Below are 12,889 nucleotides of genomic sequence, written 5' to 3'. Positions count from 1 at the left end.
AGCACTTTTTTGCTGCACGCCGCGGCCCCTTCCTGTTTCGTTTTCCCGTGTAGCACTGTGTAGCAGCGGGTTTGTGCACAAGTCTATGGTGTAGCACTTTTTTGCTGCACGCCGCGGCCCCTTCCTGTTTCGTTTTCCCGTGTAGCACTGTGTAGCAGCGGGTTTGTGCACAAGTCTATGGTGTAGCACTTTTTTGCTACACGCCGCGGCCCCTTCCTGTTTCGTTTTCCCGTGTAGCACTGTGTAGCAGCGGGTTTGTGCACAAGTCTATGGTGTAGCACTTTTTTGCTGCACGCCCCGGCGCGGCCCCTTCCTGTTTCGTTTTCCCGTGTAGCATTACCGTGCACTTGAAGGTCTGGTTCTTGGACCATCCTATAGGCTGTGCCTATATCCTATTGCATATCACCCGACTATACATTCTGTGTAGCATGTAGCACTGCTACACACACAGGTTCTGACTTCTTCGGTCTCATTTCTGGCTGGGTATATTCGTGTTATCGTGCGATCGAACCATCGACACTGGCCGATCAACTAAATTTATCAAGATAAATCCAGAGAAATTTCAAATCTTCGCTGAGAATGGACGCCGATGGCTTGCCACTAGTTGGTCCTGGGGTGGATCTTACGAAGGTACATGTAGGTCTAAATAATCATGTCTTAATTGTGCATGATAGCTTGGAAAACTTGGTCCCGTTCATGCCGTTCGCACTTCAAGAACTCAAACATCAGGAACATGTCTCAAAGTCACTCGTTCCGTCATTCACACTCGTCACTTTGCGCCTTTTGTGGTGAAATGGTTCACAGTACCAGTGTAAGGAAGCTATTAAATCAAAGTATCAGCAAACCTAATTTAGGGAGGATAATAAATTTGTGAACTATTTTTTGTTTTCTTTTTGATGTGATCTTGGAGTTGGAGAGGATTCAAACATTGTTAAAAAAAGAAACATCTTGATAAGTTTGGTTTTCATCAGGCATCAAACTCTGCAAAACAAAGAAATACTGATTTAAAGTAAGGATATTTTGAGATGTTTTAGGACTTTTTTGGTACATGTTTAATGCAGAGCAAGTGTGATTTTTTGTATACAAAAATGAGTGTGGACACATTGTGGATTTTGACTGAAAAGCTTAAATCCATATTTTCATCAAATCTTTGATCTTATTCGTCATGTTCGTGCCTTATTTCAAGGAATTAAATGTTTGCTTCGTTTGAAATTTCAAAAAAAATGAAATTGGAACTAAGGTGTGCAGTAAACATGGTAAAAGACAAATTTTAATCAAAATTTCCTAGGTAAGAAGCTGAATACTCAAATCAACAGTGCCCTCACTCATTTATGCATGTCCCTACCCGTATGAAGGAACATGGTTCTCTAACGAAACTGCAGCAGAGGCTCATATGTAGTCGGGGCGCAAGACGTATTGACCAGAAAACAGTCATTGGTAGCACTCCCAAACGTCACGATCAATAAGTCTTATGCCTGGACCACGTACATGTATACCGGTAGGCCAGTCATGCGTGCATCTGGGAGGACCATGTTCATCCATACTTTTTATTGTGCCAGGAAAATCTAGACACGGGTATTTGAATGGGAGAAGGTGGCAAAAAGTTAAAGTGTTGTGCGTGTGTAGACAATGATAGAGCAAAAAAGGTAAGATTTTGACAGGTTTTGAAGTTGGAAATATTAAAGCCCCAAAATTTTTTCTTTGGCATTTCAGAAAGCCAGTAGGTGGTGAAAAAAGGTACATGTATTTTTGATGAGTCTTTGGAATGTTTGAGAGCCGTTGTCACTTTACTATATGTAATGTCATGGAGCGTTAGTATGACCGATCCCGTCCAAAATTGAAAAAGAGGAATGCTAACGCTCCACTCAGTAGAGCTACATGTAGTGTCTACCACCATGTCTCATAGTCCCACATGTACGTGTACATGGTCTAGGATGTGTATCTGTGTATAGGCCTACATGTAGGCCTACTTTCAGAACTGTAAGGTCCCTGATTTCCCCACTTACTGTGAAAACCAATCAGATCTTGCCAATAGGTGGCAAATTTAGGGACCTGGCGACTACTTATGGTCACACATTATGGCCGATGAAAATTGATTTAAAGGTTCTTGTCAGCCACTTCTGGCAAGTGATCACTGATGATAAGGGTTTTTCATCATCTTTCATCGGCAAATTTCTCCACAAATTTGACGAGGGATTTTCCTAAAAATTCATCACACTCACACTGAGCATAAAGGTTGAACTCATTTCAAAGGCTCTCGTCTGTAAAAAGAAAAGATTTGAATTGCAGAGAGAATAGAATTTTAAAATTCAACAGGCCTCAACAAGACAAACAACTGCCAGCATCGAGCTATGGTAGTCCCGACATATCTGCAAGGCCATTGAAATCTTTAAGAACAAGACGGTCCTTCAAGACATCGGCAACAACATTAATGATATTTGGCGTTGCCTCCTGTCCAACCGGTCCCCTATACCCACGGACTCCTAACATTCAGTGCCACATGAGTCCCCAATACCCAGCACTTTCTCCAGCACCCCAACACCAACTGACACGTGCCAGTGAGCAGCCAGAGCAGCTCTCAGTACAGTTCCCACCTTCATGCCCCAGTACCCAGATAGCTTGGATGCCGATTCCCACGCCTCAGTGATCACCCACAGCATATAAGCAGCAGCACAGTTGCACCACATCAGTCCTGAAGACAGACAAAGCACTCATTGTCCGAAACATCAAGTGACCGGTTCTTTTCAGAACCACACATACTCAAATGAGATATTTTCCACCTGGTGTATCTGCAAAGCCTCTACCTAAACTGTAATTTATTGATCAAAAATCGAAGAAATAAATTCCTTTCATCAGCTGTTCATGCATACAGTACATTGACAGCGAGAATCACTGAGGCTTTGGAAAAATCGTGGTACCACTCCATTGGATGATCCAAAGTACCAGGTATGGTATTTGAACAGTGTGGATTTCAACTGCTGCCAAACATTGCATTAGTTTGACCTCGGGCGCTCGCATCATGCCAGTTTCCTACCATACACCAAGGGTCATCTGCAAGATGTGTTCAGTTTTTAGACGAACAATCTTGATGCCATTTTTAAAAAAATGAATGGTGAACTTTTTGATGTGGGCAGAAATTTTCATGTGGGTGGTGACGAGAACCATGAGATCAAATTCCATCGGCCTAAGGTTTATACAAACCTTACAGATAGCAATGTAGAGAGCACATATCCAACATTGTGCTACTTTGATTGGAATTTTTATGCCGTTACACCGATTTTCTGAGGATTATATACTTGTGTAACCCCCCCCCATTTTTTGTTATTTTAATCTTGCAAAACTGGTAAGTCCCCCCAAAAAACAAAGGCAACACCCTCATTGCACTGACCCTACGTTTTGGAAATTTCAAATTGTAAATTGTGAGTAAATGTGACTTTCTTATTGAAAAACTAACCATGCAAATTTGAATCCACCATACATGTATGTTGTGTGAAAACACAGTTCCCCCTCATAATTACCCTAAAAACTCAAAACACTGCTCTTTTTTGACAACATCAACCCTACAAGTTTTGAGCATGATGTCACAGTCATCTACCAAAGAGAATTGAAAACCTAATTTGTAGGCCTACATGTACATTGTAGCTGTCCCTTCTAGTATAGGAACAGGGTCCCCAAATTTACAATCCCCAATTTCCCCTTTAGTTTCATGAGGTTTCCAGGGATATGGTTTGGTAAGGGATGGTGGGGTTTCATTTTCATTGTACCATTAAAATGGTGAAATTTTCGAGAATTTTTCTTACCCAAACCACGCAGCATCCACCTGTCTACGGCTGCCTGCTAGCTCACCCAGTCATGTCAGTTGAAAGGTCATCGTTGTCAGCCCTGTAGCAGCTTCACCAATTATAACATGGTCCCATCTCGTTCTATTTAGTTTCCTTTCACTCTTGAATGAAAGAAAATTCTAATTGGCTGAATCGTGTGTTGACACCAACTACAGCATGTCTCTTATTTCATATGGTGCATCACATGGACGAGGCGTTTTGCTGTACAACACATTACACGCACTGGAAACAGTTGTCGGGATAGTAGAATGCATTCATGGGGGGGGGTGCGGTGGCCTCATGGGCCATGGATCACGGCAATAAATAGATAATTAAAGTGCAGAGTAACTCCATTTATATTTTGAGTGTCCTCTCTCTTTCTTTCTCGAAGGTTGGAGCAATTCATCCTAAGCGATTGCTAGCATTCCTGAACCACTTTGTCACCCATACTACCAGATTCCTGAATAAATTTTCTTGTGTTTGTGAGCAGGTATGTTTACCCCATATATACTGTATCATAAGCCTATTTCTGACATTTTAAATTCAGGACTAAACAATCTGGAAACTGTGAAAGTGGTGTTGTCAGTCCATCACAAGTCCTTTGACAAGTTACAGGACAATGACAGAGAAATGGTTTTTGCACAGTTCATGTAAACAACTTGTTACTTGCCTTGAGAATGAATGACTTGCGGTGGACATCTGCTAGTCCTGTCTTCAGCACAGTGTATCAATGGGAAATGCAAGGGCATAGATTTGTGTCTACAGTTTTTCTGATGAAATTGGAGGCTGGACTTTTTTAGATATGAAGTACACTGTTCAGTTTTGAACATGTGAGAAAAATTACACAAAATTGATTGTTTTCTGCCCACTTCTTTTTTTTTTTTTTTAATCAGCCCATGGCCCATCCCTGCTGTCAAAAAGTGAGCAGAGGGGCAACAAACTGTATACCACCAAGCCTTGGGAAAAGCATGGGGAAAAAATAAATTTCGAAGAAGGATCAATAAATGATAAGCCATGTGGGAACGTTCATTGAAAGACATGCAGGAGAACAAGTGGTGATCTTTTTTTATGCTTGAGATTGAAGAGTTCATAAAAGGAGTTTACAACATCATGTCACTGTCTTTGTTTACTAGCATTGCTAGTAAACAAAGGCCTGACCTTACTTGTCATGTGAGCATGTATGGTCACATGGCAGGCAACAGTCACATGCATGAGCAAGCTCAGATGCTCTATCTGTACTCATCTTGGGGCAATACCTGTGGACCTCTGTTGTCTCACACATTTCGCTCTCCCAGAGATCATCCTCATTGGCATTTATCTTAACACGTAGATGCATATCAACATAAAAATTCACATGTCAAAGTTGCTTTTTATTATTTTCCTTCATTTTGTCCCTTTAGAAACTGTCAGACTTAAATACCAGAATACAAAGGCTTGAAGTTACAATGAACATCCTTGAAGCAAAGGTGAGTGAAACCAATACATCAATTCTTAAATGATTGGAAATCAATCCCTATAAGGTACCCGTTAGTGGGAGTATCCACTCTCAGTGGAAATGAGGGAGGGCGTGATAGCATCTAACAGACATGGGAATCTTTCTGGTTTAACCGGAATTCCGTTTTTTTCACCTTCAAATTTGTGGTCTTCGAGTTCAGTGTAAAAATGGAATAAAATTTGGGGGGCAAGTTGTAGGGGGATAAATGTTAGTTGACCACGCGGCGCTCAAAACTTCCCTAAAACTTAGTGAAATTTGTTCGTTGAAACGATTCAATTTACACAATGCTTCGGGACCCTTCGAAATGTACGAGGAACTAATGTCGCGGATTCCCACAAAACCTTAAGTGGGCCCCAGACCCCATACTGTAAGGGCTCGCAGTAGTCTACCCATGTTAATTTCACCACAAAATATTTTCAGGTTTTTTTGTTCATGCCCATTCACATGCCTGAGCTAAGGTCCTTTGGTGGAAACTCACCGCGTATGTAAATGGTTTCATTACACATTTGGCACAAGACACACTGTGGATACATACCAGTTTCTGTATGTACATGTATGATTTTCACATATGCACTGGGGACTTTGATGAGCCGGTTGGAAAACTTCCCACCAACCTGTCTGCTCACGGCTGGAAAGGATGTACTCAAACCCAGGGCAGATATTTAAGCTGTCTAGAAATTTCATTTGCATTAACATTTAAGTGCAAGTTTCTGTCTTTCAATATTAAACTCAGCAAGTGTTAATATGTTACTTTCAGTTCCTGTTACTCTGACTTTTTCCACATTATTTTGCTTGATTTCTTGGGTGACACTGCGAAACCTTTGCTGTCTTTTCACTCTGTCTCTGTCATCAGCTAGCATCCATTCCTGGTCTTGAGGGTGTGAGTGTGGAGGCAACACCTGCTCCAGGACCAACCCCAGAACCTGAACCAGCTGCTGCTGCTAATTTACCTGCCTTACCTCCTTCGGAAGAACAGGTAAAGTACCAACTCTCTCCCCAGGAGCAATCAAGTTAACACAGTATGCGCTATCCCTGGTGGTCATAGCAAAAAAGTGACTCTTTCTGGATGGAAAAAACACCTAATAAGAGATGTTACTGTAGATTGAAAAGCACTTACTGCAAATGCTGGAAATGGTAACTTTTCAATCTTGAATTCTAGTGTTTTAGGGTTAAGTATGTTACTGCTGTCACAACCATTACTAAGTGAACTACCTCCCTTCATATTTTAACCCTGCAGAATCTGCCAGCAGTTGAGCCAGCACCAGAGGCTCCGCCCACAATGACTGTCTCCCAGGACCCACGCTATATGAAGTATTTCAAGATGATCAACATGGTGAGTATTGCCACCCAGATAATGTTAACTTCACACGATGTCCTAACAGGATGTTTTCACTCCCATTATCCACTACCTGCCGGGGACTCCAAAATCGGACAAAGGAAACAAGGCCCTGTAACAAAAGACCGTACTCCGAACAAAAGACCAGGCTGCTGGGCATTACCGGCATTTTTCACTCTCAAAAGTGGTGATAATCCAGCGTTGTTTTGAAACCGTATACCGGGGGTTTGGGGCATTGAGAGCGAGCGGATTACCACCGCAGCGATGAGCCACACAGTACCGCTGCACGCTAATCTGGCCCCTATTGAAAAGAGGTCAGCAGTGCACTGAGCCAGGTTCGTGAACAAAAGACAGTTATACAACACCGCACAATCTGGGCTCTGTTTACAAGGCTGCTGGCGTGGCTGAAATACTTGGGCATCAATGAAGGCCACCTATCAACTTAGAGTAGTGCCTAAAGATTACTTGGTGCGGCTATAAACGACCGTTAAATGAAACGATGAATTTTTGAAGGATTTTGAAAACGGAAAAAATGATACTCATGCCGGCCTAGCATAATCAACATTGAAAAATGCCCCGGCATGAAGTGGTTAAGCAAATGTCACACTGACTTATATTTAAGGTTTGTAAAATGAGATAGTGCCGTAACATACATCACTATTTTTCATTTCAAATTTGTTGAGCAATACCAGAGGATGGTGGAATTCCCCTCAAAATTTTTACGAGTATAGTAGCAGTGCATTTTTTGTAACCTGGCAAGTCTAAGAATTTCTCCAGGAATATATTCCTGTTATTTTGACTCCAGTTTTGTGAAAATCAGCCATACGGTTCTTACACAGTGCCCATTTTTCTGAGACAGCTCAGCCATAAAATATACATATTCTTTACTTTTTTGCATTGATGTGCTCTATGCATGCTGAACAGAGCATGTGGCCTTGAACTTTGAATGGCCATAACAGTTAAACCATCAGTCAGATCAAGTTAAAAATTCACATGTATACTGATAATGAATGTCTTTTCATGCATGCCAAGCTTAGATAAAGATCTAGTTTGGGACTGCTGAGTTTTTGGTGGGGCAGGATCCACCCCTCCTAGCTGTGAGATGGACCGAAAAGTTTCATGGAAAATATCATTTGCTGTGTTGTAATTTGTGTGAAAAAATTTAGAATTTTTTTATCCTGGATTCTTTTTTTGGTGTTTGCTTAGGGAGTACCTGTGGGTGCGCTGAGACAGAAACTTACACTAGAGGGACTAAATCCTGACTTGCTTGAGTAAGTAACTCACAAAGTTCACTTTTGTTTTGCTCTTAAAGAAAAGCTGTGCTGTATATAATGTTGCATTCTATCAATTTCATGGCACTGCTTGCAGCAGAATTCTGGGCTTATGATCTCCATTCTGCACTAACCACGCAAGCAGAAAAATTCTACGGAATATATGCATGCACACAAGCCAAACTTCCTCGCTAACCTGTGAAATCCATTCGCTGTAAGGACAGAATTTTCTGCTACGGGAAGTGCTGATTTTTCACTTGCGGTAAGCAGTGCCATAAAATTGGGCCCTGTTAATAATGGTGTGATTTAAGTGTTAACTTTGGCTTTATTATTAGGGTTTTAATCAAGTACCACTAAGGAAAATAACTTGACAGTAATTAAGTTTGCTTTTTGCAGTAGGGGTTATGGCACACCAAAGTGTTATTTAATTCTTCATTGCAACTGTCACCATTTTATACATGACATTTTTATTATTGTGCAAGAGAAACATGTATTCTTCGACTGTAAAGAAAGGCAACATATTTGAAAGCATGCACCAAAGCGGTTAAAACATGTCATCATCGTATCTGATATGGCAACCCAGTGAAAATTATGCCCCAACCTGGTATAAAGTATGTGAAAACATTTAACTATGTCTAAAAGTCTGCCCAAAAAAAGGAACTTAAGTTATCCCACAAGGAGCCATGTTGCTGTGACTGCCAGCCCACCAAGGTGCAGGTCTCAAGCATGGGAACTGTCACTGAGAAATGCCAAGAAACTTCTCCGGTCCCGCTAAAATGTAATACAATGTAAGCAACTTCCGGCCGAAGGGCGTTGCTTAGAGATAATTTAAGTCTGCACACGGCAAGGGACGCTCATACTCACGCATTGATCTTGTGTCAGAGACCGGCAGGTCAGAGTTCATATTCGCATCAAAAGTAATTATCTCACCGGGGAAACCCCAGATCCCTACATCAACATTTGCCACGATTCATGTGAAAAGTACATGCCAACCCTGCCAACAAAAAGCATTAGCTTGGTGGATTATGTCTTCCCACATTGCAAGGCTGGGCTAGTAGTGGGCGTGCTGGGTTTGGCCTGGCTGGGCTGGTACTGGGCGTGCTTGGTTTGAGAGGGCTGTGCTGGTAGTGGGCGTGCTTGGTTTGGCAGGGCTGGGCTAGTAGTGGGCGTGCTTGGTTTGGCAGGGCTGTGCTGGTACTGGACATGCTGGGTTCAGCAGCTTGGCTGGACTAGGGCTGGAGGATGGGGGACCAGAAGCAGGACTGGTGGTCGTCACGTACATGCATTTTCCACTGGGTTGGAACATATGTCTTCATTACTAAAGTTGAAATTTTGTCACTTAGTTGGCCCATTTTGGACAACTTTGGTGTACTTTCATGTTAATCTTGATACATTTTTGGAGAATTGGCACCTTTATTTTTAAATGTTGACATGCACCTTTCACACAGGTTTTTAGAAGTATTTTTTGAAAATGTTGACATATTCTCAGCTGGTTCAAGCATTTATTTTCTACAGTATTGACATTTAATCCTCGCATGAACCTTGACTGATGATTTTTAGGTGTCAGCATACATTCTTCACGAGGTTGGCACATTTTTTCATTTAATGTTGACGTATGTTTCACGCCAGGTTAGCTTTTTTTATGTTGTTTTTTTTATGATGTTGACATGTTTTGACAGCATCAGCACTGTATGTCAGTGAGTGAACAATGTAAAAGCAACTCATGAACAGTAAATATTACTTTTGCATTGCTTAAAAAAGTTATAGGGGATATTATAATGTTAACAGTTGCCAATGTAGGATTGAATAAATTCCACTTTTGCATGACAGGTTGCTGCTTGTGTGGTCTTATTTCATTTTGAAAATTAAAGTGGTTGCTTGTCGGGAGTTTGAATATAACACTTTTTATCTGCAAAATTTATTAATAAAAAGAAATAGTTGAGTTGTGCTAATGTTTTGTCAGAAATCTTTCATAATATCTTTCTTATTAATAACCAAGGACTTTCTAGTCATGGTTGTGGCTTGAATAGAATATTTTTCATCATGTGTGGACCATCCTGTGAGAATCTGATGTGATTTTGAATTTGTTTTATTTATTTATTTATTGTAGTACTCCCAATGCTCCTGCCCCCCCAGCTGCTCAAGACGATTCAGACTCTACCTTCAGCGAGAGCAGTGAAGAACAAGAAGAATTTAGTGACTAAAACAACTTCACCAAAATAACAGAAAAACAATTTATTGTATGTGTCTTCTGCACAGGCTGACATGTACATTGTAAATTAAACAATTATTTTATGGCCAGCCAAAAGTGAATATATATTAATACATTCATTCCGTTAACATCATGCTAACGTTCCTGGTAAATATTACCCGTAAAGTTCTGTCAATTCATTTTAATTTTGTTGAACACAACAAAATTGAAATAAATTATCCCACAAAGACAACATTGTGTTTGTGTGTATCAGATATGACTCAACATTTTAGATGCATGCAGTGGGTGACTTGAAAAGACAAAAAGTAAATGAAGGTGTTTGAAAAAAATTAATTTGCAATCATTTCTAGAAATGTCAATCCAAACATTGATTTTAAGCCTGTTTGCATGTGTGTTAAAAGTAACAAATGTGCTATGTTGGGTTGCAAGATTTTTAGATATCAGAATTGCAGTTTATCAACTAATAATATTGAGCTTTGGTTGGTTTTAAGTAAAAGGTTGCTTGCTTTGAGTATTAGCTTATATACATTTATGCATGTAAGAAGTGACTCTTATGAGTCTTACTCAGTATAACCTGATCATCCAATAGATCAAACAAAATTTTTGCTGAACATAATTTGCTATCTTTTGTTGGATAGTTCATAATTAAATGTCTAAAGAAATTCGTCTGTGATAGAGGAATTGCACTCTTGTTTTTCAATGGTGTCCTGCCATGTTAAAGGAACTGTTATCGAACACGAGCTGCAAGGGGCCTATTCAAAAATACTGCTAATTCTTTTTATAATTACCTGTGTATATAAATACTAAGTATATGTACAATGTACATGTAGATACTCAGTAATGTAGGATGATAATTATGAATGAAGATTCATTATAAACATATATGTACATGTATATATCCACAAGTTTTTGCTGCTATTGTGTCATTTTAATTAAGATCGCGAGAAGCATTCAAGCAGTGTCTTGTGGAGCATGATCATATCTATCATTGGAGACTCGCACGGCCAACCTTTACCTTCATGACGGCAATTCGAGGTTTCAATTCATTCAAGGTCATTCTATAAATTCGGAGTCAATTTTTTCCCGTCCCCGTGACATCTGACTTTTTGTAAGTTTAGAAACATTTCTTAATTTCCAGGAGTGATTAAGCAATGCAAATTACAAATGTAGCAGCCAGACATAGTTCGACATGAATTTCATTTATCTCTCTTGTCTAGTTACACATGGCAGGTGTAACGGGGACAGAAAAACGTCGGAACCAAATTTATAAGATTATGCAACGCCCGTTCATATTAACGCCCTCTATTGTGGAATTTGTCATTTCGACATCCGGTGTGGGCGAGTTCACTGATCGTTTACAATGAATATCTGTAACATAGACTATAGTAAACGTTATGTTTTGAGGCAAAAAATGTAGGTTTTTCAGATCAATATCGGCAAAGGAGCAGCCAAATTAACCCCCGTGCCATTCAATTTTGTGCAAAATAATGCACCTGCGTCTGCAAAATGGTCATTCGATTTCATTTTAAGACGGCAAAAGTACTGTTACGTCATTCGATTTAACAACATTATCACCCAAATTAACAATTCAACCAAAAAGCATTCAAATTCGCAGGCGCTTTTTCGAGGCGTGTATTTGGTCATTCGTTTTCACCATTGGGCAGGCATTTCTGTAATTTGTGCAACCTAAAAACGCAGAGTTCAAATGTTTTCTTTAGAATGTTTATGGTATAAATACGGTTCACAGGAGACACTTTGCTGATGTCCTTCGAAGACAACCGTTTGCTGCAACATACACATTATTTTTAGAAATGAAAGCTCGTGGTCGCTAACGCAAGAGATCAGGAACGTTGGATTGATGCTTTCGAGGGAAACGAGCAAGACCTCTTTTTAGCTATCACTCAATTGAAGAGCGTGCAGTGGTAAAACCATACCCAATTTCAGCATTATGCCGATATTTCTGGTACACCACGGATTGATGGTTGAGGAAGACAAACACAATTTAAATAAAAAGAAGGATCTAGGATAAATAAAAGCATAAAGAAACACCCAACATTACAGGAAACAGACTGTTCAGAAAGACAGTCACAGAAACAAAATAGGAATTCGTCAGTTTACGAAATAAAGATCCCCCAAAAGAAATGAAAATAAAGAAAATAACTGTACCATTAGTACAGTTTGTAAGTGGTATCCTCCTCCGAGTCAAATTAAACACAATAGTTGTAGCAGGTGCCCAGCTCCTACCATACCACAGCCCGTCTCTCTGGTGCTGCTATTTTCAGCTCAGTGATACTGCATCCTGACCAGATCCGGATGTTGTCAACCCAACGCATCTTGGGTCGGCTAACGGCGTCAACAGCCCAAAGCATTCTGCCTAGTACAGCTCGAGGTAGACCACCTTGCCGGACCGCATACTTTTGGTTTTGTTTAGTTTAATTTGTTATATTTTGTCGTTGAGATCTTACTTTAGTTTGAAGTTTTATTTGGCGAAATTGATTGCCTCTTTACAAAACTGAAAATAAAGAAATCAACAAAAAATATATGTCCGTCAATGTGCGTCACGTAAAAGAACGACGCTATCCTAAATTGACCTCTTTGAAAGGAATCCAAAAGATTCAAAATGAAGTAGAATGCCTGAGTTCCAAATTGGAGGACAGTAAAAACTTGAGTGGAAAATGGTGAATTGGAACGCAACGAAAATTAAATTGGATGCTCCTTTGCCGCAATTGACTGGGAAAACCTATTGTTAGTTTT

At 40.2% G+C, this 12,889-nt stretch overlaps 1 protein-coding gene across 1 annotated transcript; it reads left to right on the top strand.

Annotated features, from left to right (window-relative positions):
* Window positions 1–494: 494 nt before the first annotated feature.
* LOC110981093 (WASH complex subunit 3-like) lies at window positions 495–11,040 on the top strand. The gene is made up of 7 exons (XM_022238318.2): window positions 495–630; window positions 4,213–4,311; window positions 5,222–5,287; window positions 6,170–6,292; window positions 6,554–6,649; window positions 7,859–7,923; window positions 10,034–11,040. The coding sequence occupies exons 1-7, from the start codon at window positions 580–582 to the stop codon at window positions 10,125–10,127; spliced, it is 594 nt and encodes a 197-aa protein (XP_022094010.1). The 5' UTR covers window positions 495–579; the 3' UTR covers window positions 10,128–11,040.
* The last annotated feature ends 1,849 nt before the right edge of the window (window positions 11,041–12,889 follow it).

This window comes from Acanthaster planci, linkage group LG03 (genome assembly GCF_054643075.1).
Source record: "Acanthaster planci isolate LZ-2023a linkage group LG03, COTS_SCS, whole genome shotgun sequence".
Taxonomy (NCBI): Eukaryota; Metazoa; Echinodermata; class Asteroidea; order Valvatida; family Acanthasteridae; genus Acanthaster; species Acanthaster planci.
The sequence above is the reverse complement of the archived record's forward strand: the minus strand, read 5'-3'. Positions and strand labels throughout refer to the sequence as shown.

Excerpts from the sequence above, each read along its gene's own strand:
- LOC110981093 (XM_022238318.2), top strand. The coding sequence starts at position 580 with ATGGACGCCGATGGCTTGCCACTAGTTGGTCCTGGGGTGGATCTTACG. Across the intron at positions 6,293-6,553 it reads TACCTCCTTCGGAAGAACAG|AATCTGCCAGCAGTTGAGCC; the intron begins GTAAAGTACCAA and ends TTAACCCTGCAG. Across the intron at positions 7,924-10,033 it reads CTAAATCCTGACTTGCTTGA|TACTCCCAATGCTCCTGCCC; the intron begins GTAAGTAACTCA and ends TATTTATTGTAG.